The sequence below is a fragment of the Cibotium barometz genome, chromosome 59 (genome assembly GCF_041138505.1).
Source record: "Cibotium barometz isolate CiBa-2024 chromosome 59, ASM4113850v1, whole genome shotgun sequence".
Lineage (NCBI taxonomy): Eukaryota > Viridiplantae > Streptophyta > Polypodiopsida > Cyatheales > Cibotiaceae > Cibotium > Cibotium barometz.
The window spans coordinates 7,661,559-7,689,236 of NC_141104.1; the positions used below are offsets into that span (position 1 = coordinate 7,661,559).

The 27,678-nt window shown below is 44.5% G+C and overlaps 1 protein-coding gene across 1 annotated transcript in view; it reads right to left on the reverse strand.

Moving 5' to 3' along the window:
• Positions 1 to 3,979: 3,979 nt before the first annotated feature.
• Positions 3,980 to 27,678, reverse strand: part of PYD2 (pyrimidine 2) — a 45,612-nt gene continuing 21,913 nt past the window's right edge. Inside the window, exons 2-4 of the mRNA XM_086793155.1 lie at positions 25,007 to 25,059; positions 24,687 to 24,843; positions 3,980 to 4,468 (exon numbers count right to left, since the gene is read on the reverse strand). Of these exons, the coding sequence (XP_086649281.1) occupies positions 4,286 to 4,468; positions 24,687 to 24,843; positions 25,007 to 25,059 (393 nt within the window). The 3' untranslated portion in view covers positions 3,980 to 4,285. The remainder of the gene's footprint in view (positions 4,469 to 24,686; positions 24,844 to 25,006; positions 25,060 to 27,678) is intronic.

Below are 27,678 nucleotides of genomic sequence, written 5' to 3' on the forward strand. Positions count from 1 at the left end.
TGTGCATTTGTCTGAATGGGCTCGATAAAGAGTACAAGCCATTCAAGACCTCCAATGCAATCAGGGAGAATGTTCCCAACTTTTGGGACTTAATATCTATGTCGATCATAGAAGAAAAGTCTTTGGGTGAGGACTCTTCTTCACAAAGCAAGAACATCAAAACATGCCGTCAACTCTAATTTAGGTAAAGGCAGAGGTAGAAGTCGTGGTCAAGGCCAAGGTGGTGGGTTGACATGGAAACCAGAATTATGGACAAAAATAGTCCAATGATTCACAATAGTAGTAGCAATCATACACAAGTGGAAGATGCCAGTTTAGAGGAAGGGGGGCTAGAGGGGCCAAGGTGGTGGCAAAAGAAATCAGAGTGCAAATAACATAGAGTGCTATTATTATGGCAATCCAAGGCACATGGCAAAGGACTGCTTTAAAAAGCAGAATGAAATTGAAAGAGGAAAGTTACAGTAAGGAAACTATGCATCATCTAGTAGACATGGTGGTAATGAGATAGAAGTGAGAAGCTGTTTGTGTGATGTAGCACATGCTTAATTCCACAACACGAGATTTGTTAGGATCTAAAGATATATGATATGTGGATTATGGAACCTCTAACCACATGCCTAGTCACGATGAGTGATTTAGAGACATGCAAAAAATAAAAAAACTAGGTTATGTGAAAACGGGTGATGATACTGTGCATCCCATTGTACATGTTAGTAAAGTGTCATTGTTTATGCAAGATGGCAAAATGAAGTACTTGTTGGTAAATGTACTTCATGTTCCAAATAGTAAAAAGAACCTAGTTTTTGTTGGATAGATGGTTGAGCACGGTTTGCCAAGTGAGGTTTAAATCTCAAGGATATTTTGTGAAAGATTTTTAAAAATCAGTGTCGCTTGGTTACAAAGGGTAACAGAAACGGTAGGATGTTTACTTTGAAAGTAAATATTCCTGAAGTAAAGGTATCCATGTTTGTGTATGAAACATGTGTCATTACAAATATTGACATATGGCACAAGTGCATTGGTCATGTGAATATACAAGAGCATTGGTCATGTGAATATACAGTGGGGATGAAGTCTATGTAGGCCCAAAATATTGTTGCAAGCTTCCCAAAGTTTAAGGTTAATGATATGTATAAAGTATGTGAAGCATGCCAGCTTGGTAAGAAGGCTAAACATGCTTTCCCACATGAAAAGCACGTCAATGCAAGGCCATTAGATGTTATACATTGAGATGTATGGGGACTGACCAAGACTGCAACAATTGTAGGTTGTAGGTATTATGTTGATGATCACACTAGGAAAGTGTGGGTTTATTTCATGAAGGAGAGAAGTGAGGTGTTTGCTCACTTTTAGACATTTAAAGTCTTGGTCGAGAGAAGGAAAAAGGAATACGAATGAAATGCCTAAGATCAAATGGTGGGAGAGAGTATTTATCCAATGCGTTCAGTGATTTCTTGAGAAAGAATAGAATCAAGAGATACTTTACATGTAGGTACATTCTGCAACAACAAAATCGTGCTGCAAAAAGGAAAAATAGGCACATTGCAGAAGTGAGGAAGAGGAATTTTATGAGTGTTGTGATATTGTGCCCTATGTACCAACGACCTTTGCCATGAACGACGAAGATAAATAGACAATTAAGGCGAAGGAGGAGTATCGATGTGTATCGCCCATGAGATTTCTAAAGTATCTCCTAGGAAACCTCATTCTAATTATTTATGAATGTTGTGATATTGTGCCATATGCACCGGAGACCTTCGTCACACAAACGACAAAGATAAAGAGATAGTTAAGGCAAAGAAGGAGAATTGATGTGTATCACCATGATATTTCTAAAGTCTCCTAGGAAACCTCAATCTAATTATATAGGTGATGTTAGTGACAAATTAACAAAGTTTGAAGTATCTGAAGGAAAGTCATTTGTGATTGGGTCTATGTTACTGGTATGTTATTTGGAGAGTCTCTAAAGTGTCTTAGTTAAACACCTAGAAGTATTTGCATGGACGTTTAAGGACTTAAAGGGAATTAACCTAGAGTTATGCCAACACTATATTGACCTAGAGCCACATGTACATCCTATCTACTATGCTGACGATAGCATGAAGGACAAATCCAATGTATGCAAAGCCTGTTAAAGCAAAAATTACTAAGTTACTAGATGTGGGGTTCATCTTGATAGCCTATAGTGAATGGGTTTCACCCATTGTGAGAGTTTATAAAAAGAATAAGCAGATTCATATTTTTGTAGATGCGATGAAGTTAAGAGTTGGAGAGAAAACATAAAAAATAAAAAATACATCAAAATTTAGAAGAAAAAAAAAAGAAAAGAGAAAAAAGAGAGAAAAAAGACCAAGAAAATAACCATCGCCATGTGAGATTCCTTGTAGGTTTTTAGGAACAAGGTTGGTGGTGAAGTTGTTTTGCTATCATCATGTGAAGTTGCCACCTTTTTTTTTTTGCTTCCACATAGATGTGTCATTGCATTAGAGTCATTGGTCAATACCTTGTTAGCATTTTTCAAGAAATCTAGTCACACATAAATGGCTTTAACTTTTTTTTTTTTGTTTCAAAGAGAGACTTCTATGAAAAGTCAAACAATATCACACAAAGGGAGATCAAAACCAATCAAAGGACGTTATGCTCCCATAAAAGCCACTAGCAATAATCTCCCAGGTCGTATCAATGCTCACCGAAGGTGGTATGTATCGTAAAAGCAGGAGATGGTATCAATACTCAGTGAAGGTGGTATCTTGGATGAAGTCAAGCATCTAGGACAAGAGGGGTCCATGCCAAAAATAGATCTTCATTGGTTGGTGGGCAACCTATTGTGTAGAAACAGTCAGAAGTGGGATGCATGGGTCTATAGGAGTGCCAACAGAGTCTCTATTAGAATAATCTCCTCTGAATGGGAGGTGTAATGTCATATGCCTCCCAGTGAGGCCTAAGAGTGGAAACTGTGTGTGTTTGTCCAAGCACCAGCAACGTGGCGTTACACAGTGTAGCTAAAGAAAGGTATGCTCCTCACATTAGTCCATTCCCACCTACAAGTGTCCCAATGTAGATATCCGATAGGTCATCCACCATATAGCCATAGGCACCACAAAGCATGAGTAACCATCATTGGGGAAGGGTCAATATACCAACGCTTCCCAGAGTGACCCACTACTATCGTTGGACGGATCACAAAGCCAAGTGTGATCACCTGTACATCACATCTCTCCATCCACACTGAATGGAATAGAAGGCAACATCCTCTGGTTTTTGGGAGTCCCATCTCCTGAAGGAGCATGCTTGTCCCACAAAAAACCCCCAGCCACAAGTGGTGATACTCGTTTAAGGATAGTGATCCAGTGGTTAGGTATAGCTACATCAATCTGTGCAATCTGTTGGTGACTCCCTCTGAGATGATGGGTAGATGCCTCTCCTTGATCATCTGAAACCTCAAGTAGAATGGGTAGCCAAACATGACCAAAGACAAGAATTTATGAGTATGTGCTATTTTGTTTGGCTGTGTTTGTGAAAGAGCTACTGTACCAAGGAAGGTTTTGGAGACTCCATGGAAAGTGCACACAAGAGAATCTATTTCCATAAGAGTATGTGCTTGCCACTGTCAATCAAAAGATGTAACTATGATCAAAAGGGTGCAGCTAGTGGGAAAGGTCTACTTGCTGAAGCTGCCGATGGAGTGCTATTGGAGAAAAGACTGTAAAATCAAGTTGCACTCCCGCCAACATTAGTGAGGGGCATCAATGGCACTCCTGCTAACATTAGTGAGGCATGCATCCTGTGGGAGTTCTGTAAAAACCATAGTCAATAAAATTGGTCCCATCCCCCTCTCTTGGCACTTCTTTCGTGCCCTTAGTTCTAGTTTATCTGCTATACCTTACTTCATTAGTCAATAAATTGAGGGCTCACACGCTAAGCAAGCACCCATGCAAGAGAGAAGCACCATGCAAAATTTGAAATACTCCACCAGTACCTTTAAATAAAAAATGTACTATCATGGCAATGATAGATGATTAGGAACTGTAATAACTTTACATTCTTCAATTGAGTACCAAAGATTTGTCAGGTCTGACAATTTATTTGGGCATTTGTGATCATGTATCTACATGTGAGCCAAACTTGCACTTATGTGTATATTATATAATGTACATGAACAATAAAAATCTACGTGTATAATTTACAAATTTATAAGTACAAAATTAACAAAACCCTGTCAGTGGTAACGTGAATTGAGGACATTGAGTTAAACCCCCAAGGATATATATAACCCATGACAAATCTATGCTGCATGTGGTCTGGGAGCTTTGAGAGATGACACATACGTCAAGTCAATCTTGTCAAGCCCATCAAATAAGAAGCCAAAAGGAGGCAAGGATACGTATCTTCCAGAACCAAGATCAACATTCAGCTTCCCATTCTCCCAAACAACTCTTCCTCTACTTATTGTCATTTCAACTTTGCCCTGTGCTCAAAATCAAGAAAAATTCATGGTCAAAAGAAATTATTACGTACTAGTTCACCATTGAAAAATGTTTATGTGCACATGCGTGCATGAAGGGGTGTGTGTGTGTGTGTGTGTGTGCATGTTTGTGAACGCATGCTGTTGGAAATTGGGGGCCATTTCCCGGGAGGTCACCCATCCCATTAGTGTTCACGCCATTGCGCGTTTAACCTCCACCACTCTAATCCCTTCCAAGCCACGAAAATTGGTGGAGGAGGGATGGGAATGGCCCTAGTCTTCTATTACTTATAGATAATCCCATTGCTTGGGACTCTATGCACGTGGGATGTAGGCGGCCAGGCCACAACCTTCCAACACCCTCCCTTGGTGGCAAGGATGTAGGGGGCATCCAAACAACACCTTACTACACCCAACATGTCAGCAAGCTTGTCCATCTGCTCATACACGCATTTGGCCTTCGTTTAGCTCCGTCGAGAGGAATTGGCAAGTCAACCAGCTCCGCTAACAACATCCTAACATGCCCTCCCTGGCTCTGATACCATGTCGGAAATTGGGGGCCACTTCCTGGGAGGTTGTTCACGCCACTATGCGCTTAACCTCCACCACTCTAATCCCTTCCAAGCCACGAAAATTGGTGGAGGGGTGAGAATGGCCGTAGTCTTCTATTACTTATTGATGATCCCATTGCTTGGGACTCTATGCATGTGGGATGTAGGCGGCCAGCCACGACCTTCCAACATGTGCAAGAGAAAGAAAGAAAGTTGTATTAACGTCTTCAAAAGGCCAAAATGACCTATGAGACCAAAAGGTTACATCATATCCATGAGGTACGTCATCCTAGGTACAAAATAGTAATAAAGAAAGAGAACAAAAATCTAGAATTTTAAAATCTGATCTAGGTACATGAGAGAGAGAGAGAGAGAGAGAGAGAGAGAGAGAGTTATATTAACGTCTTCAAAAGACCCAAAGGGTCTATGAGACCAAAATGATGTGTACATAGTGTCCATGAAATCTCATCATGGATGAAATAAGAAAAAGCAACATAGATTATACAAGATGAAAAATCTATATCCTACTATGCCAAGTATAGGGTACAATAAGTGATGGGATATGGGAGCTGAATAAAAATAGTCAATCAACCCTATATGTCAACAAGGGCCCATCCAGGATGTCCATCATGGGTGATACAAGAAGGCTAGAGATGTTTTGAGTATGATGAATTAGTGATTCATGCCTCCTACTCAAGTACTCTGCCTGCTATGGCTGCAAGTTCTTTCGTGTATACACCTTGGAGTTGCAGAGGCAAGTGAGAACCTCCTCCTTTGAGGGGCTGTGTATCGAAATCAATGATCCACCATCGTCATGTTGTTTGTGCCGGCTAGCTCTATATTGTAAGGCCCCCTTAAATGAGGAGAAGCTGCTTGGTGGCAGAGTAGCACAGGAGCCCACTGACAGAGCCCGGTTTGGACACTGGAGTGGAGCCATATGTAGCCAAATCTGCTACATGCAAGTGTGGGTTTATATACCCTTATCGGACTGCACTAATGATAGAGGGAGATCTTCTTGGGACATTATCCTTGGGTTGCAAGGTCCGAATGGGCACCAAACAACCTGGAATGGAACTCAAAGTTGTGCCAAGACCATAGGTCTTATGTTTAGTCTATTATTACCCCAAGCGGTCATGTTGTTAGTTCGGTCAATGTTGAGTGGCCGACATGGGCCAACCTATCATCAACCATCCTTACCACATATAGAAGCATTTGACAGCTTTCCTATATTCAGATCATTGGTTTTAAGATTTACCTTCACTGCTTTGTGAACCCGCCTTTCACGGTTTGTACAGCCTCCATCTCACTGTCTTTTCATATTTCCATCTAAGCTTTCCTCATAGGAGTGTGGGGATGAAAGGCGACTGCTATCAATTATAATATTGCTGAAAAAACAGTGATCCAATTTATCCTCCATCTCTATCTTGCTAGATCTTGTTCTCTGTGAAGGTCCCATTATTTTTGTGTTAACACAAGTTGTAAAATCTTACATGATATCAAAGGTTGGGCTCTAAACATGGATCTTTGGCAAATTTTTATGTGAAGCGTGATTGGAGAAATGGCTCATAGGGAACGCCCCTCGGGCTCAACCACCACTATTTGGCAATGAAGGAAAGTTGGATGGGACCAATTACACTCTTTGAAAGTTTAAGATGAAGGAAATCTTGTCTTCATGTGAAATTTTGGTTGCATTATCCGATCTCGAGGATAAAAGCCAAAACAATTTCATAGGATCTTGCTCTTGTTTTGGACTAAAGGAAAAGCATTGCAGACACTCTGTGTTCCATTGGCACAGGTGTTAATGATTTTGCTACCACGCTACATCACCATGTGTCTACATTGTAGAAGCCTAGCTCATTCTAAGGAACCAATATGAGACCACTAAACAAACAAGGATTCAAAACCTTCAGAATCAGCTTGCTTTGTATTAGATCTTTGATACACAAGTAGTGGAGCAATTAATCACAAGGATTAAGAACTTGCGTGATCAGGTAGCGGCTATTTGGGACCACAATTATGACCCAAGATCTTTCATCTAAATGCATAAGGATCCTACCCCAATCATATGGTCTTGTCAGTTCTTTGAATTCTCAAGTTAAGAATCTGTCTCTTACGTATAAGGATTTATGTGAGACACTTTTGGAGAATGAGATGAGTCAAAAGACTAAATGTTATGTGCCTGGACCCTAATCTATGGATTAGGGACCTAATCCAATGGGGTTAGGGGGCCAGGATTAAGGGTCAGCAGGCTGATACTTGGGCTAGGGCTCCTAGATTGATAAAACCAGTATAGCATGTTAGCTATTTATGGCATAGTTATCACTATATAAGTGGGGCCCTGGTTATTATGAGATCTGGCTTGGACGAGGATGCAAATGCTAAGCACATGGTGAGTACATAGGTTGGCATGTCGAAGGCCTTTGGGCATGCTTCAGTGGTATGGGATGCCCGAGTTAGACATGGGCCTTTATGCTGGAGCCCTAGCTTTGGACCGGTGGATGCCGGTCGTGGTTGGGAGGTGAGCTAGCCTGCTACGCCATGATTTGGTTTTGTACTAACCTTTGATTCACCTGTGATTAGGGTAGATCTTGTGGAGGACTTTACAGTTGGTATCAAAGCAACCTAACGTGAGGCTAAACAGCTATGCTTATCTAGCCATAGATGTCGGGATTCCAAGTATTACTCTTATCATTTCTCTTTCACTAAAGACATTGCCTTGTTAAAGTCTGTTTTTTACAAGGATTTGCTAGCGTTAAAGGAATGTGTGGTGTTGAGAGAGAGAGAGAGAGAGAGAGAGAGACGTGCTGTTTCTTTTGTAAGCGTTATTGGCTAAGGTGCGAGTACCCATAGAGTAGGTTGCGGGTTGAAAACCCTATGGAAAGGGGGTCGGGTGGTGGTATAGAGGGCTGAGCAGGCCCAAGGCTCACATCGACAAGCCAAGCATGGCTATCCTGGCCCCACAGCTGAGTGGCGTAGCCTAGCAAGGAGGCCGGCAACCTACACCAGTCCATGACTAGCGCATACCATGGCGAAAGGAGGGGCAGCTGTTGTGCAGCCATCACCCACAACATGTGTGCAAAAAACAGGCCATTAGAAAGCTTTGAACGTTTTTTTGGAGCAATAGTGGACATTTTTGAGAGTAAAAGCAGCTGTCTTTTTTGAGAGAGAAACCACATGTTTTTTCACTAGTGTATATAGAGATGAAGAGCTGGTAAATCTTGCTCTCTCGAGTCTCCCATGCACACAAGTACAAATCCTGTTCTTGGAATCTGGCCGCCTCTTTACCTGGGAGATCATGCACTTTGTGGGTGGAGAAACCATGAGTGGAGACCCTCTTTTTATACTTAAAATTTAGGCCACCCCCAAGATTTTTGTTCTTTTAACTTTTGTGTTTTTCTTTCTTCTTTGCTTGTGGCTCTCCCTGTTTCTAGCCTTTAAAAAACCTTCAAATATTTCTAGCATGGGAGATTTCCCTTGGCCAGCAGCATATCACCTTGGGATTTATCATGGCTGATGAAGCACATAACGATCGTGCGATGGACATGAATGTTCAGCTTGACAATGACCATCAGCATGAACATCGTTGAGCATGGCCCATTGGGGATATTTACTGCGAGACAAAATCTTTAGTATGTAATATGGGATGCTACACGTCTTACTGTGGGGGAGCTTCTCCAAGGATGCAGTTATTGCTCCAGCTCGGGAGTGATTCCGGAGGACTCTATGGCTGGGAGGTGAACTTTAAGCCTCACTCCTACATGGTTCCATGTCAGAAAGTCCAGGGCTTGGTCATGGATGACCTTACATTGGTGTCAGAGCGTATAGACGCAAAAGGGAACTGTGGACGTGGTGGTCAAGGGCATGGCTAGGAAGCCATGGATTCTCCGAGGAAGGGAAAAGAAAGCGTGGGCTGTTCCTCATCCCAGGAGTAGACTTCTTTTCCCCTAAAGATTTCCCCTTTGTTGGCAGATAGGGGTAGAGTGAGTGGCCGGGGGAGCAAAGAGGAGCGCTCAAAGAAAGCATGGGCTGTTCCTCATCTGGGAGTAGACTTCTTCGCCCGTAAAGATTTGCCCTTTGTCTGCACGTAGGGATGGTAGAGTGAGTGGCCAGGGGAGCAAAGAGAAGCACTCTAACTTTGAGTTGTGGAATTTCCATGGAGGGATAGGGCCATGGCGACCATGGCTTTTTGCAAGGTGGCTAGGGCAGCCTGTTAAGAGGCGCAGCCAGGAAAGCGAGTTCAGGCCATGTATGATGCCTGGGCAGCCATGCTGCAATGCATAAAAAGCAGTGCCATCTGCTGAAAGGCAGCCGCCTAGACATATGCATAAGGTTGGAATGCAGCAGCACGGGCAATGGGCAACGGGCAAAGGTCTAGACAGCAGGTAGCAGCAATCTGGGCAGTGCGCACAGACAGACTGTGCAACGCGGGAGAAGCTGGGCGGTCGTGCAGGAGGATAGCGAGTAGAGCAGAAAGTTGTACAGGGTTGTGTGGGACGAACAAGGCTAAAAGAGGTGTGATTATTAAAATAGGGAAAAGCTAGGGGTTACAAAAAGCATAAGTGAGTTTCTTTGTGCTAAAGCAGAAGGGGGCTTAATTTAAGGGTCAGCTTTTAAAAAGAACAAAACTAAAGTAAGAGTGCTTTTTTTTTCTTTTTTTCTTTTTCAAAAAGAGACTTCTAGTAAGTATGAAAAAAACATGCAACAATCACAGCTATAAGCCGGAAAAGAATAGAATCACCCCAATATGTAAGGTGATTTCAACCACCGACGAGCATCATGATGCCATGTAAGACCTGTGGTACTAGAGGAAAAGAAGATGCCATGGTCCCACTCCCGCATAAATATCACGCGCTTCGCTTGCGCAAAACGAGAGGACCCTTGAATGCAAGCCCAAGTAGCGGATGATATCACCCCATATAGAACTAATGCATTGAGACCCAAAAATCTGGACACCCTCAATAGCCTCCGTGCATCTAGCTCTCCACATTTGCCATGCTGTAATACTGGCAACAATCTCCCAACTGGTGTCAATCCTCTGTCTGGGGGGTGTATAATCAGAGTGAGGAACATCCTGCAATAAACCATACTGGGCAATACCTCTACGAATGAAAATAGCAGAATCTGTGTACCATTGCCCTCATAAAAAAGCTATAGACTGGACTGGGAAAGCCAAGCAACTGCCCCCCAAGTCACACGCATGGCTCGGCCACTCAATTTGCCCATAAGTTGGGCTACAGAACCTCAAATCTGCTGTGCAGTGCTGCATCCCCATAAACAATGTTGTACAGTCTCAGAATCTGCCGCACACCTAGGACAGGAAGGTGCTACACTGAAAACCGATCTCCACTGATTGATGGGGAGACCACCATGAAAGAATAACCGAAAGAAATGAGAAATCTGGCTTCTTTTGTACGAGTGCCAAAGTTTACGCCAATATCTGCACTGTATCACTAGAGAAATATCATAGCTCTCCCAATGAGGCCTGAGAGTAGGGATCCTATGCATCTATCGAGTGAGGAGAAGCCTGGCATTCCGGACGGTGAAACTGAAAGAAGGAAGGCTTTTCAAAGAATCGAAGGCATCAATCCACTCCCACTCTCCTTGATCCCACTGAAGATATCTGATAGGACTGCCACCATATAACCACAAACACCAAGAGCCATGAGTCACTATCTGAGGAGAAGGGTCAATGAACCAATGCTTCCCCAAACGACCAACAATCCTCACTCGACTAAGCCTAGTATCTCGGATGATCTCCACAAAATACTACATCTCCTCAATCTCCCTCCAGGCATGATAGAGTAAATGATGCAATCTGTAGCCTCCTGGCCCAAAGAGCAATGACCTGCAGAGGTATGCCTATCCTCGAAAAAACTCCCAGTCAACTCGGATGATAGTCTCCATGAAAGGTCCCAGAAAGCCACTCATGCGGAATAGCTGCATCAATCTGATCAATACGAATGCGAGAGCCTGTAAGATGCTGAATGGATGCAGCTCTCCGATTTCGAAAGACTCTTAAAGGTCTTCCAAGCAAGAACTATGTATGCACATCTCTCCCATCCTGACCACTGCATATAACGAGATGCACCAAGTAGCCAACCAGCCTCATCCCTGATGAGCTCGTTCCACATAATAGGTTGTCGGTCAGCCTCATCCAAAGACCTAGGAAACCTTTGTCGCAAAAAAGATCTCATGCTTCTCCATGCTCTAACAATGGCTGCAACAAGAGGGGAAGATGGTGCCTTGATATTAGCCTCTGTGAACAAAAATCGTGCTGGGCATCCAGTCTCTCCTGACCTTGGGTGTACATCCGGAAATCTGAGACAAGAAAAAATCATTCCAAGGCTCAGTGCCTGGTAGGAAACCTCTGACCACAAGTTTGCATAGCAACGCCCTGCACTGAACATCTGGATCGATAATATTCAAGTCTCCCTCTCGTTTGGGCTAAGTAACTGTGAGCCAAGCTACCCTGGCACGAGTGTCTGAGGTGCCATCCAAACCCGACCAGAGAAAGTTGCGGATCAATCTCTGCATTTGGCCAATGCACGCATGAGAGCAGCACCAACAAGAGGCAATAAACCAAGCTGAGGCAAGCAAAACCTGATTAGCCACCAAAGCTCTGGAAGCTAAATCTAATCTCTTGGAGCTCCAATGGAGGAGCTTCTTCCAGATACTCATAAGTACCAGAGCAAACTATTGTGCAGGAGAAATATCAATCCCAACTTGGCATCCCAAATATCTAGCAGTGCATCCTCTGCTGATCCAAGTAAAACCAAGCTCTGCACCCCAAGCAACTCTCGGTGAATCACTAACCTAAAAACCAACAGATTTGTGCCAATTAATGAGTGCCCCTGCTGCCAAACAGAACTCCTCTAGTGCTACCTGGAAGGAACATAAGCATATATGTGAAGCCTCCAAGAACATGGCTGTGTCATCAGCTAACTTAGAGTCAACTAATTCCTCTTGACTACGAAGAGGCAACCTCTATCGAGAAATACCAGTAGTGGATCGGAGAAAGATGCTCATGGCCTCTACAACTATGATATATTATAATGGGGCTAAAGGGCAACCCTGCTGTATTGAGCGAGAAATCTGAAACCGCTCTCCTCTATTACCGCAAGCGAGCACTCTACTGTGGGCATCACGATACATGCATGAAACTCCCTTGATCCATCTCTGAGAGAAGCCCATATGGCTAACAGTACCCTCAAGGAAGTCCCAATCTACTCTATCATAGGCCTTCTCAAAATCCAAGAGCAGAATAACTAAGGGTTGATTGCTCGCTTTAGCCCATTCGACAACCTCCCAAAACGAGAAAATGTTATCAAAGATGCTCCTGCCGTGTAAGAATCAATTCTGAGTATCATGAATGACATCCTACAAAATTAGCTACAATCTGATGCTCATTGCCTTAGCAAGAATCTTATATGCAGTCCCAAGTAAGGATATAGGTCTCCACTGGCCAATCAATGTCTTATCCCCACTCTTAGAAATAAGATAAATAAGCCCCTCAGTGAGAGAAGAAGGCATAGAACCTGTGTCCCACATCTCCTGCAGAGCCGATGTGATCTCAGCCCCAATATCATCCCAAAAAGTAATGAAAAAAACACGGGAGAGGCCATCCTCCCCTGGACACTTACCATGAGGTAAGACATGATTTGTGAAGAGCATGGCTGAACTCCAGCATAGAAAAAGGGGCATCCAGAGCGGCACACATCTCCTCAGTGATCAAATGTGGCAATGCATTCCAAACCTCTGTGCCCTATGTCTCAAATTAGAGTGCGGCTCAGCACTAAAAAGCTGGCGATAGAAATCCGTGGCAATCTGTCTAACCATAAGAGGATCTGAGTGAGGAGTGCCATGTGAATCCTACAACTGCCTAACACTATCTCTAGCATGAGATGGGCCGTGAGTAGCAAAGAAATGTTTGTTACATCTACCACCCATCTGTGTCCAAAAGGATTCCTAGGCATGAAAACGGTACTCCGCGCGCTGCTCAAGAGAGTGATGAAGTTCTGACCTAACAATACATAAAGAATCTGCAACCCATTGAGCATGAGGATGTTTCTCGTGCTCTTTCTGCAAGGCAGCCAATCTACGTCTAATAGCCCTTTCTAAATTCAAGGCCTCTTGCCTCTTAGACAGGGCACATGTGTGATAAAAGTCACTAATATCACAGAGAGAAGAGACCAGGCTTTGAGAGGCCTGTGAGAAATCATGAGATCTCCAAATATCAAGCATACGACGCGTAGCTCTGCATCTGAAAATAAATGATCATGGATGCGTACATGGGGTGCTTATCCATGGCAATTCGAATCTCTAATACATAAAACCACTGGGCAATGATCCGATTTAGAGGTGCCTGTAGCAATAAAAGAATGAATACCTCTGTCATGCACCCAATCATCCACATAAAATCTGTCTAACCGTGCATAAATACATCCTGCATCTCTTCTCCTGTTAGACCATGAATAAAGAAGAGTGGATGGTCTCCTCAAAATGTCATCCTCATGCCAACAATCTCTGCTGTGACGCTCTTTCAAGAGGATGCACCAAGCCCTCATGTCTACCTCTTTTATCCGTTGGCATCTCAACCATGTTAAAATCCCCACCAATAATCCAATGGTCAGCAAGAGGAATCAGTGTAGTGAGAGATTTCCAAAAGGCAATCCTCTAACCTCTATGGTTAGGAGCATAGAGGTTGAGATGTGTGGCATTTAAGGACTGACTTGCACTTATTGAGACAGAAGAAGCTCTATGCAAAGGAATCCGAGTGTAACTTTTTAAAACATAGTTCCTTTATTTGGGTCATATCATAACTCAGGTTGGTATACATTTAGACCCAAACAAAGTGAGACAAGTTCTTGAGTGACCAGAGCTGCGGACTATACAAAAGGTAAAATCCTTTTTGGATTTTATGGGCTTCTTTAAGAAATTTATCCAAAATTATGCCTCAATAAGAATGACTGAAGAGAAGGGGGAACCACCTCCCTCGTATGCCACTAGACCCTCTCGCGTGAGTCCACCACCTGCGGAGATGCTGGGGCACTAGTGAGGAGGGATCGAAATAAGTCCGTGGTGATGGCTCTCACCTAGTGGGGATCTGAAACAATAGCTCCATCCTCGCCACACAACCTACGAGTACCGTCTCTCCTCCTATGGGGGCCGGCTATCTCAAAGAAATCCCATGTGACTTTGTCGCCAGACTGAGTCCAGAAAGAGGCCCTGGCATGATACCTGTACTCCACCCTCCTCTCCTCTATGGATCTAATCTCCGTGCGAGCGGTGGCAAGCCAACTCTCGATCCACTGGCTATCCGGGGACCTCTCCTGAAGCCGTTGTAAAGAGGCAAGACCCCTCCTCAAACTCCTCTCCTGCTCCCGAAAACCCTCTAATCGGCTTTGGGCTACCTCTTGCAAGAAACTGTTGTCATCTCCTAAGCTCTCATCCAATGTGCACGCAACAGTGCCTGAAAGACAATCCAATCCTGCCAATATCTGCTCTATCTTGCTGCATATCTCGGGGTCTTAAGTAAGGCTGTCCAGAATCCTCAAGCTCACATGCCTGTCATGCCTCCAGGGGTCCTCTAAGGACGAAATACTCGGGGCGTGATCAGAAAATGAAGTACCTGCCAAAATACCAATCATACCCCCTCGGCTACAAGCCCACTCATCAACATAAAACCTGTCAAGTCTAGAGAGGTTGGGGCCGGTGCTGTTCCTATTCGATCTCGAGAAGCAAAGGCTCCTAGGGCTACACCTTAACTCTGGAAGATGCCAAGGGTCTTGTTCCCTGACTGGAAGAATCATCCTCCCAGGTTGAGTACTCTGCTCCTGAAATTGTGGCCGTGCCACCTCCAAGTCTGTCCTCTGCTGCCTCTATCATGTTAAAGTCACCGCCCAAGCACCAAAAGTCAACCTAAGGGAGGGTCTGCCGTACTGAGCTCCAAAAGAGGGCTCTACTTACAGCAGTGTTCGGAGCATAAATGTTGAGGAAGCCAACGCTATCCTCTCCAATAGTAATGGTAATCCATTGTGCATGCCTTGGCACAATGACGCTTGAGCCAGTCATTGCCGGCAGTATCTGCTCACTGACAGATATACAAACCCCTCCCTGCATCCTTGAGGGGCCAAAGGATGGGGACCAAAAAGTTTTGACGCTGCCTAGAAGAATCTTCCTGCATCTGCGGGTGCGCCCCTCTGAGAGATAATGCTCCTGGAGGAAAAGAATGTCTATGGGTCCCCCCACTATGGCCTCTGAATCTCGCCTCGTCCATGAAAGCACTGAGGCCCCCCTAAACCCTGAATGTTCCATGAAACAATCTGCTTATCAATCTCTGTGTGATGCGGCACTAGCAAAACTACCCATCCACTCGAAGAGCCTTTTCCGAGGGTTTAGACAGGGAATAATCACGATCCGTGCGGGGGCGAAGGCGCACTAGGTGGGTACTAATCCTGTCCTCCATGTGATGCCACTCTGTACGAGCATGCGCATATGCATGCTTCGCACTCCATTAATTACAGTGGAGGTATCTGTAAGAGGGGGACGAGGTACTGCAACAGAAGTATGCATGAACACACAGAGCAGCACCTCCAAACTGGAGACTACCATCTCCCCGTTCTGGCCTCGATGGGCTAAACCTCCAAGCTCCATCCTAGCTAGAGGCCAAAAAAGGTGAGAATGTCGGTGATGCGAAGATCGTGGAGATGGTGGAGAGCTCGACTGCCTGACCTTGGATGGCAACTGCCACCAACTCAGGATCCCACTCTCTCCCCGGGGATGCACTCAAGGGGAAAGAGAAGATCATCACGCCATTATTTGGCATAGAGGGCTTGGAGTGGTGAAAAACCACACATACCCCAACAGGGGCTACTGCCTTCTCAAACACGTCGGTCCCTTCCGTCGCCAAACACCGGAAGAAACTGTAGACCACAGGCTGTCCCAAGATCCTAGGAGCCCCACCTGGAAGAGCCCTCACCGGGGAGGCGGCAATGGTCATCTCTACCGGCTCAAAAAATCAAGGAATCAAGTGACGTACTGATCCCGCCGGCTGCCTGTGCTCTGGGTCAGGGGCTGTTGGGGGACGACAAGAGTGCTCTTGAGAGGCAGAAGGGGGGGGGGGGGGGGGTCGGACGATAAAGGTGGGGAGGAGTGCACTGCGGCAGGTATAGTCGGTGTCAGGATTGAGGGAGGAGGCGGGGGAGGCGGCGAGAGAGGGTGGAGGGGCGGAGTGGAAAGCTGAGGGAAGGGGCCCGTCGGGGGCTCAGAGAGGCTGCTTGGCCTGTCAGAACACTAGGTGAGAGGGTGAATGTTGGTGATCTTTCAATGATGCTTGCCTGTCTGAGTTGTTCATGCACAGGGCGGCTACCAACAATCTTGCAGACCAAGGTGGAGGCCTCTAGTGATGCGATGATCGTGGGCGAGAATCTGTAGGTCCACTTCGGAGAAAGATATGCAAGCAACGGCGGCCTCGGTTGGGGATGACAGAGCGGCTGCCATGGAGTCCTCATGAGGGAAAGACCAGAAAATGCCGAGGCTTGTCGGAGAAAAACACCCCGAAGACCTGAAAACAAACCTGCTGGAAACAGCAGAGGGAGAGGGTACCGGAAACAAGGAAGGAGGAAAGAGAAGCAAGAAAAAAAGGGGGGGAGGGGGTTGTTGGCGGAAGCAGGGGGCAGGGCGGCAGTGCGTAGGACAGGGGGGGATAGCGGGCTGGACAGAGGGCATAGAGGGCACACGGGCAAAAGGGGAGCGGAGAGGCGGCCACGGAAGGGATACGCAGCTACGCACGGAAGGGAGGGAGGACGGTGGCGGAAACAGGGGGCCGGGGGGAGGAAGAGGTGCAGGGGACGGAAGAAGATAGGGGGCAGGTGCTGAGGATGCAAAGGAAAGGGGGGGCCGCGGGGCGCAGGGATGAGGGGGAGCTTAGAGCTTCACAACCAATTCGCCCAATGTTTTCATAGGAGAAAGAGTTTCTTGCAATCATCCATGCCTTCAAGAAGTGGAGACATTATCTCTACGGTTCCAAGTTTGTTGCGTGGACTGACCAACATTACTCAAAATACATTTGTGACCAAGGCAATTTGCATAGTCACAAAGCAAGGTGGGGTGAACTCATGCAGCAATTTGATCTTGAGACACGATATCGCAAGGGGTCTAGCAACCGTATATATATATATATATATATATATATATTGGAAAAAGGAGACTTCTATTCCTTACAAAATCATGGCTGAAAGCCAAAGCAAAACAAAACCTCATCCCAAAAGGTAGGTTGATCATTGAGAAAAAGATCCCTTGATCTGACTCCCTCATGAAAATAGTGCGCATTGCATGCACAGATCTGGAAGGTCTCTGTATACGAGCCCATGTGGCCATAAGAGTGAATATAATATCTCCCCATTTAGTACAAATGCATTGAGTGTCGTATATCTCAATGTCGTATATCTCACAAAGCAAGGTGGGTTGAACTCATGCAATAGTTTGATCTTGAGATACGATATCGCACGGGTTCTCGCAACCGTGTACATATATATATATATATATTGGCAAAAGGAGACTTCTATTCATTACAAAATCATGGCTGAAACCCAAAGCAAAACAAAACCTCATCCCAAAAGGTAGGTTGATCGTTGAGAAAAAGATCCCTTGATCCAACTCCCTCATGACACAGTGCGCATTGCATGCACAGATCTGGAAGGTCTCAGTATACGAGCCCATGTGGCCATAAGAATGGATAATATCTCCTCATATAGTACAAATGGATTGAGTGTCGTATATCTCAGTGCCCTCAATAGTCTCTGTGCATCTGGCCCTCCAAATCTGCCAAGTTGTGATACTGGCAATGAGCGGTGGTCTATGAGAAACATCCTGTAGCATGCAACGTTGGGACACACCTCTGCATATCATTATGGCAGTATCCTGATCCATGCCCTCAAAAAATATTTGTGGACCAAACTGAGTGAGCCAAGCAACAGAGCCTCAAGTAACATAAATGGTCTCTCTCCTCAATCTGCACATAAGCTGAGCTAGAGAGCCCCAAATCCTCTGAGCAGCTAGCTCTACACCCCCAAATACAATGTTGCACTATGTGCAGATGCCCTTACTCAGATTCCAGAGGTTAATGCATTGTCACTCGCTGAGATACGGACTGACCCCTATCTTTCTCTTAAGGGGCTTTGCCAAGGAGATCATTTCTTTGGAAAGACCGAGGCATCTTGTTCAGATGGTGGCAGCTCAAGTGATCTAAGAAATCCGGATACCCAGATAAGCCGTGAGGACGAAGAGAGGACAATTCAGCAGTATTCCATTCGCGATGGATTGTTCGATTGTGAAAAGATAAAGTTTGTGTGCCGGACGTTGATGATATGCAGAGGAGAATTCTGTTGGAGTGTCATGATGCTCAAAGTGCACAGCACCCAAGCATTCAAGAACTCTTGCAATACTCAACAGATATTTCTATTTGGCCATAGATGCAGTCCTATATGGAGGATTATGTAAAGAAGTGGAGCCAGTGCTAAGTGAATAAGGCTGATTGCCTTAGGCAGGGTGGTTTACTTCATCCTCTAGAGATATTAGAAGCCAAGTGGCAAAGTACCTTAATGGATTTATCGTTAGGTTACCTCAAACGAATCAGGGACATGATGCTATCTGGGTAGTTGTGATAGACTAACAAAGATGGCAAGGTTTCTCCCAACACGGTCTACAATTAGCTGGCTACTTATTTCGTAGAGAAGTTTATACAGGCTTACTCGTTTACTTGAAGAGATAGTCAGTGATTGCAACCCTAAATTCACTGCACGATTTTGGCAAGTGGTGTTTGCTAAATTGGAAACTAGGTTAAGTATGTCCTCCTCTGGTCAACTGGAGAGTGATGGTCAAATTGAATGTACTAATCACCTTGGAGAGCCTTTGTTTCAAAAAGGCAGTTGGAGTGGGGAAGGTACCTTCCACAACTTGGAATTCGCATAAAACAGTTATAAGCATTCCACGACATGCTTCAGTTTCTTTTATGCTTATGTAGGGTATTTAATCTCGGTCAGTGATACCTTCAAGATTGGGTAAAATCCAAGATCGGTAGGTGAGAGATTTCTTGCAGAATATGCAAGAGAAACTTAACCTCGCCAAGGAGTGTGTAATCACAGCTCAGAATTGAGCTCAGACTTATGCTAGCCAAAAAAGCTCTCCCAGGGTCTTTGACATTGGAATACCTAAGGATTCTAGTACTATGCCTACAGGCAAACATTATAAGTTGTCTTCCAGGTTTCATCGCCAGAAAGGAAGATTAGTGATGTTGCGTATCGCCTAGAACTTCCTCAAGATAACGAATCATCCTGTCTTTCATGTTAGTAGACTCAAAGTGCGATTCCGATATCATGCATTGAAAATTTTAGATCCATCTTCCATCACCACCTATCTTCAAAGTTTGAAGTGTGAATGTGCAAACTTTCTAAACACTATTGAGTTGTTGCAAGCTGAATTGTGTGAGGCCAGACCTATGGGGAAGAATGCCTTTTTCTTTTATCCAACATAAAGAAATGGTGACACATTAACTCTTTGTGAGTTTCAAAAGAGGGGTTCTCCATAAAAGTACTAAGCATACAAGACATTCTGCTTATGATGGGTACAGAGGTCTCCCTTACCTACACCATCTGGAAAGGTAGCTCGATGGCGATGGAATATGTCCTAAATCTAGAGCTAATGAGGGGATCCTGGCCAACGTCCCGAGGGCCAGGGGCGTCCGGCACACTAAAATGCAAAGGCCCGGTTTGAGGTAACTCCTCTCAGGTGAGGTGGGTCCATAACAACCTGAGCGGGTCCACGGAATCCACTGTACGGGTGTTCTCCTCCGCCTCAGTCCAAAAAAACCTGGTGATGGTGGCTGGCAAGGGAGGGGTCTGGGTGGCTAGGGCCGAAGTTCTCTGAAGAAGGTGTTCCTGTGTCTGCGAAGCTTGAGCAAGAAGAGCCCTTCCCTCATAGACCAGGCAGTGAAACCTCCCACGGATCACATACTATATCGGGCAACAACATATGTAATGCTCCTCTATCTCAGCCTTTGTATGGCATAATTAGCAGATCCTCTCCTCCTTGGGTCTCTGTATGAGCCCCCCGGCTCTAAAGAGAGGCTCAGCTCTCCCTCTCTCCACTTTGAGGCAGTGGGATCTGGCCAATCACAATCCACATGACATGGGACACGGGAATACTCAGGTAGCCCAACTGCTAGATGAATCCATCCTCAATGAGCTTGAGGAAGTGATCTTTGTAGAAGTGCATCTTCGGTGGAAGCTCCTAAGGTGTGATCCTTATACACTGGGTGTAGAGGATGAAAAGATCTTACCGAATAAACCGGTTGGTGTCCTCATGAGAGAGTTGGAGAAAAGGGGAGTTCGAATTGTACCTAAGTGATGGGAGGCGGTCCATGCGGAGCCCATATCCTGAGAACCAAGTGGAAACTCGGGCATACCATACTCCAAGGTGGCCCTCGAGAGTGCTTGCTGTCTCGAAGACTCCAAGGCAAGCCTCGGCTACCTGTGGGAATCCATGTGACTGATGTGATGGAAGTATGTGACTGTTTGGAACAGTGCATCCACTACCATTGGGGCTACAACAAACTCTTCTTGGATAATCTGGAGGGGAGTGATGGTTTGCTGCGGATCGTGCCGGGAGATCATGACCTAGGGCCTCTCAACTCACTCCCAATCTTCATCGGATAAACCTGGCCCCCAGAAGGCTGCTCCATACATCAAGGTTGGTGTGACGAGGGTGTCAAAAAGCCAACCCTTCGTCTTGGCCTGTTGGAAATGTGCCTCAAAGCATTGCCGGTCAAGTAAGCTCAAGGATGCATATCCTTGTGTCACTCTAGCATGTGCTACACGAACCATGGTGAAGTGTGGGCCACTGAAAGTCACACCAAGGCAGACAATCTCCATAGTATCCCCTCTGTATGTGAAACTCAATCTGGATGTGTAGGGAAAGGAGGTATGAAAGACCATTACCTTGGTTTAACAGTGTTAACAGTGAGGTCCCACTGAATGCAAAAATCTTGTAAGGCATCCAAATGTCTTCGAAGCCCCTCGGCTAAATCTGAGAGGAGGAGGATGTCTAACACATCAAAGCGTGCAAGTCCATTCTGAGGTGACTCCTCGGGGACACGGCAGAGCTGAGGTATCATATGGTGGACCCGCGAGGTCCACTATGCCGATATCCTCTCCAAGAAACTGGTGATGGTCGGCCAGTGAGGAAGGAGGGATGGTGGCTGTGGCGACATTGTCTTAGGAGTGTATCACTATTTCTGTGAAGCTCCAGTAGGAAGAGTCCCAGATAGCGCTGGTCCAGGAAGTCCATGATCCTAGATAATGGGCCAAAACCCTCACGAACAAGACAATGGTATCTCCCACAGATCTCATAGTACATTGGGTAGTGACAGGTATAGTGCTCCTCTGTCTCGACCCTTGTGGCATAATCTGCAAATTCTCTCCTCCCGAGGTTGCCGTATGAGCTCTCCACCTCTGAATATGTGCTTTGCCCGACCAGTCACCACCCGTAGGCGGTGGGAGGATACCTGTAGCTGGCCAATCGTGATCCGCATGGCATGTGACATGTGAAACCCAGGTAGCCTGGCAATTGGATGAAGCCATCCTCTATGAGCCTGAGAAAATACTCTCCGTAGAAGTGCATCTTCCGTGGAAGCTCCAAAGATGCAACCCATGTGTTGTGTAATGTGGAGGCTAAGGAGGTGGAACCGGATAGTCCGGTTCACGTCCTCATGGGAGAGCTGGAGAAAATAGGAGTCCAGGTTGTACTGAAGAGATGGGAGGTGGTCCATTTGGAGCCTGTGTCCTAAGAACCAGGTGGAAACTCGGATGTACCCTCAAGTGCGAGCTACCTTGTGGACACCAGGGCAAGCCTCGGGTATCTGTGGGGCCTCTTTGTGCTGATGTGATGGAGGTAGGTGTTATGATCCATGTTATTTGATCTAATGGCTCACAAAATTCACATAAACATAGCTTCTTTTGCCCAAAGGTTTTCCATACCTTCTCTTCTTTACCTCGTGGATTTTTAGATGAATTGTGTCCTTGTCCAAAGCCTTGTACTCTCGCTACAGATTCTACTCTTCCCGTGCAAGTATATTTGAATTTAGTTAGACAATTACAAGATTAAGATCAAGAACAAATCCCCGATTGAGCCGTGGCATGTGGCCACATCTCATTATTATATTCACAATATTTTGTGGCCGTATGATGGCGTTTGATATTATTTTGACATCATTGTGATGAGGGTGCGCGCACGTGTCAATTTATTGTGCAGTATGCGTGCGAGCACTAGTTGATTTAGAATTTCCATTTCGACCTAATTCATTTTTGGAATAAGACTTGTAGTCTAAATTTGAGGATAGAGAAAAGTTGTGTTGGAATGAAAGTTTCAGAGGGAATTAGCTACTCCGTCTCAAACTTCTGTTCTTAAGGTAGTGATTAATCTATGGTATGGGACATTAGATTGGTTTCACATGGCTACACCAGACGCATCTATGTCTTCTATCTTTCACCAGTTGGTGTTTGTATGTGGAAGGTACCTCTATGAAATGAGACACTTAGATCCGTTTCACATGCGTTCACTTGTTTGGTTTTGTCTTCAAAATTATTTGATGTGATGATCTTGTCCTCCACTTGTGCCATGAAGCCATCCACTCATTGATTGCACAATTGACGACAGTTGCTTCCCAACAGGGGGGACTGTTATGATCCATGTTATTGAATGGACGACAGTCATGCTCATTTATTATTTGACGGGGATGCCCGAGTATTTTTACTAGTCAGCAATGGATGGATTTCCATGTGTGGGTGGACTCCCAGGTGTATTTGGTGACATTTTGGTATTTGATTTATATTTTTTATGCTGATGTCTATTTCTCATGAACGCGTTAAAATTGATTGATGCGATGTCAATTGATTGTTACTGACGTGGTTTATGTTTATGAGTTTAGGTGATGAGGTGTGCAAGGGTACCGACTTAGGTGTTGCACAGTGTGAGAGCACCAATTTAGGTGTTGCACGGATGGTGGATTGAGCCGTGGCGTGTGGACAGATCTCATTATTATACTCACAATATTTTGTGGCCGTATGATGGCGTTTGATATTATTTTGACATCATTGTGATATATGTGTGCGCACGCGTCAATTTATTGTACAGTGTGCGTGTTTGCACTAGTTGATTTATTTTGTAATATGCATATGTGCACAAGTTAGATTATTGTATTAGAAAATTGTGCAAACCTTAGAAGGCTTGAGAACAAAGGCTAATTTAATGGCAAAGCCTAAATATGGATGTGTACTCTATTTTTGGCTCAAGGCCTACTTTTGGAATATATCACAAATACCCATGCGAGAAGAAGCCACTCACGTGTCATGCTATGATGTTATGGTTTAATTTCTTTTATTATTGAATTTGTGGAATAATTTAATCTCCATGTACCATGGTCCTGTAATAGTGGTATCAACTGCTATAGGACCATGGTACATGGAGATTAAATTATTCCACAAATTCAATAATAAAAGAAATTAAACCATAACATCATAGCATGAATCAAAAGCATGAAAGATCAAGAACACAAGACTGGGTGCAATCTCCCCCACCAACGTGAGTGCTTCTTCTCGCGTGGGTATTTGTGTGATATTCCAAAAGTAAGCCTTGAGCCAAAAATAGAGCACACATCCATATTTGGACTTTGCCATTAAATTAGCCTGTGTCCTCAAGTCTTCTAACGTTTGCACAATTTTCTAATACAATAATCTAACTTGTGCACATATGCACATTACAAAATAAATCAACTAGTGCTCGCACGTACACTGTACAATAAATTGACACATGCGTGCACACACATCACAATGATGTCAAAATAATATCAAACGCCATCATACGGCCACATAATATTGTGAATATAATAATGAGACCTGTCCACACACCACGGCTCAATCCACCATCCGTGTGACACCTAAATTAGTACCCTCGCATTGTGCAACACCTAAGTTGGTACCCTTGCACACCTCATCACCTAAACTCATAAACATAAACCACGTCAGTGACAATCAATTGACATCGCATCAATCAATCCTAACACGTTCATGAGAAATAGGCATCAGTATAAAAAATATAAATCAAATACCAAAATGTCACCACATACACGTGGGAGTCCACCCACACATAGAAATCCATCCATTACTGACTAGTAAAAATACTCGGGCGTCCCTGTCAAATAATAAATGAGCATGACTATTGTCCATCAAATAACATGGATCATAACAGTAGGTGACTGTCTGTCTGAAAAATTGCGTCCACCATCATGGGGTCTGCAGCGAACTCTGCCTAAATGATCGCATGTGGGACTGATGGTTTGCTGCAAATTGTGCGAGAGAACATCATGACCTAGGGCCTCTCCACACGCTGCCAATCCTGCTTTGACAGATCTGGTACCCAGAAAGGTGCTCCATACATCAAGGCTAGTGTGACCAGAGTGTTGAAGAGCCAACCCTCATCCTGGGCTCCTGGAAATGGGCCTAGAAGCACTGTCACTCAAGTAGGGGCCAAATCTGCATATCCCCGTGTCACTCAATGTCTTCATCAACTTTACTTCTCATATCAAGTGAGGTAATAAGAAGAGCAAAGATAATTACCTTCATGGTCCAGCCTTCGTAAATATTTGTGTCGATCCTTGAATGGTGAGTGTTAGCACTAATAGTGGAGGTTGCATTAGGGTTCAATAGAATGATATCAGCATCTGACCCAGGGATTATAGCTCCCTTTCTTGGATAAATATTGAATATTTGGGCACTGCACACGGTTTTCAAAGATCTTTTAAACTGAATGCATTTTTTGATCATTTGAATCACTTTCAAAAGCTGAGGAAGAAAAGACAGCATTCATTATGGGAACATTTCTTGATTTGAAAAATGTGAAGAAAAAGGTTTGTAAGTATTAAGTATAGACCACACACCATGCAGTGCTTGTTACTCGCACATAGTCCATTGGTGTTATCTTCCCAGAATTCTGAAAGTAAAGATGAAACATAACAATGTAAGCATACTCAAACTAGCATTGTTCATGTTCCCACAAGAACTTAAGTTTATTGCCTTAATATCTCTCTCATAACATAACTAGACTACATTTTTTTCCCACGTGTTAACCTGATGTCTTTCATCACCTATTGTATTATGTAACCCCAGACAATTGCCAAACATGAAGAGAATCTTAAGAGCAATTACTCCACGTCTCAGCCATTTGCAGGGTAATATGGTTTCTCATATGATGATTTTATCTAGTAGCTATTTTTTTTTCTTTTTTCCAAGATGATACACTTACTTCATAAATTCATTGTAATACTCTTAGTATCATAGAACCTTTGGTCTTTTGTAGACACGTGCTCATGCTGATGATGATGATAAATAGACATACAACTACTCTATCTTTACTATGAGTTTTTTTTCTTTTCCATGACCCAATACCACATGGTTCATTGTAATACTTCTGGTCTCATAAACCCTTTGGTCTTTTGTAGACACGTGCTCATGCTGATGATGATGATGATAAGATAGACATACAACTAGTCTAGCTTTTTGTAAGAGTTTTTTTTTTAAAGTTTTGTTAGTCTTTTGCACGACTCTTCTACCACTTTTGTTCTCATAGACCCATTGGGTCTTTTGAAGACGTTTAATACAACTCTCTCTCTATCATATCCCCCATCAGCCACCTCTACCCCCACCGCCTCCAACTTCCTCACAACGGGCATGGTCCTCAAGGCCATCAGTAGACTACGTAATGGGCAGGCCCCGGATCACAAGGGACTCACTGCAGAGTACATCACATGCCGATGATACCCTGACGCCCCTACTAGCCTATATGTTCAATAAAGCTCTTTGTGAAGGATTTCCACCCTCTTGGTCCGCTAACACCATCACCCCCATCCTCAAGGCCCGAGATCCACTTGATCCCACTAATTACAGGATGATCATGATTACCCACACATTCGCCAAACTCTACATATTGGTGCTAGAGGCAGAGCTCAGTTCATTCACAAAGAGACACGGATGGAGAGCCCCAGTCTGCCACGGACATTTGAGCTCTCCATGTCTAATTACATTTGTACACATAGGGACCAACGTAACACGGAGGGGGCATCTTTTTGTTTTTTGTGTTCGGACATCCAATCTACACATGGATTATATGTAACATCTTTTTGGTCTCATAGACCCTTTGAGTCTTTAGTAGACCTTTAAAATATATATATGTATATCTCTCTCTACATAGATGATGATACCCATTCTCTTATATGAAGATGACATAGTCCTCATTTTGGACTCAAACAAGGGATTGAAAAACATCTAGATGCATTGCAGGCTTTTTGTGTTGAGAGGGACCATAGTTGTCTGCGGGACACGTACCGCAGCACCCATACGTAAAGTACGGGAGATCGGGCGAAATGACTGGAGCGAAACACTGGCGAAACGCTTTTCTGGGCCAACGGACGTTTCGTTGAAACGAAACGAAACGAAACAACCATTCGTACCATATGGTACGGTACGAATGTGAAACGGTCCTTTAAAAAAAAATGGATGTTTTTTACTGTCTTTTTTTTTTTTGGCCTGTTTTTTTTTTTTTTTGCGCCCATTTTTTCTCTTGTTTCTTTCACCCGTTTGTTGTAGCCGTTTGGGCATGTGCCATGGCCTTGGATCCCTTTCATCTCCATGCTTGTACAAGAGCTCTCAAGGTCTCTCCCTCTCTCATCATTCATGCTCTCGAGTCTCAAGCTCTCTCCCTCTCTCATCCTTCATGCTCTCAACTTTCAAGTCTCTCTCAAGCTCTCTCTCTCTCTCTCTCTCTCTCTCCCTCTCAAGGGTCAAGCCTCAAGGCTCAAGCTCTCAAGCTCTCAAGCTCTCTCTCTCGAGTCCCGCCCTCTAGGGCCTACTACCTAGTACCTAAGGCTAGGCTCTAGCCTCTCCCTCTACTCTCTCTTTTTTTTTCGTGAAATGGTGTTTTATATTATATGTAAAAAATGTACATCAGCCACATGGCTCACACAGAACCTATGGCCCCAAAAAACCCCCCACAAAAGATCCTCTAAAGGATCATGACCATGCAAACCTGTACACTAATAAGAAAGCCTCCTAGCCAAATAAGCATCCCAGATAAAAGCATCAAAGATGAGCCAGCAGAGCCGCCGTAGACCATAACGAAATAACATCTGCATCCAGTAGCTGAGCTGAGAGAAGAGAAGAAAACTGCCAAAGCAGCAAACCGCGGATACGTAGAATGTGCCCATGTATTCCAGACAAGGAATCAAAGATGAACCCATTCCATGTAGTCCAAATATGCCAAACTCTTGTCCATCTAAGGAAATGGAATATCACAAGGTGACTGTCCGAAGTAATGACTTGAGGACAAATCCCAAATATCCACTGATGAGCCGAAACAGTAGACCTCTCTACTGCCTCCCAAACGCGAGAGACAAAAGACCAAATCTGACGGGCCACTGGACAACTCATGAACAGATGCATAACTATTTCAGTGCATGTCGTGCAGAAGAAGCAAGAGGCCAATGTAATTTTACGACGGCTGAGTTGATCCCGTGTAGGTAACCCTCCCACCAACATCCTCTAAATGAAAACCTTA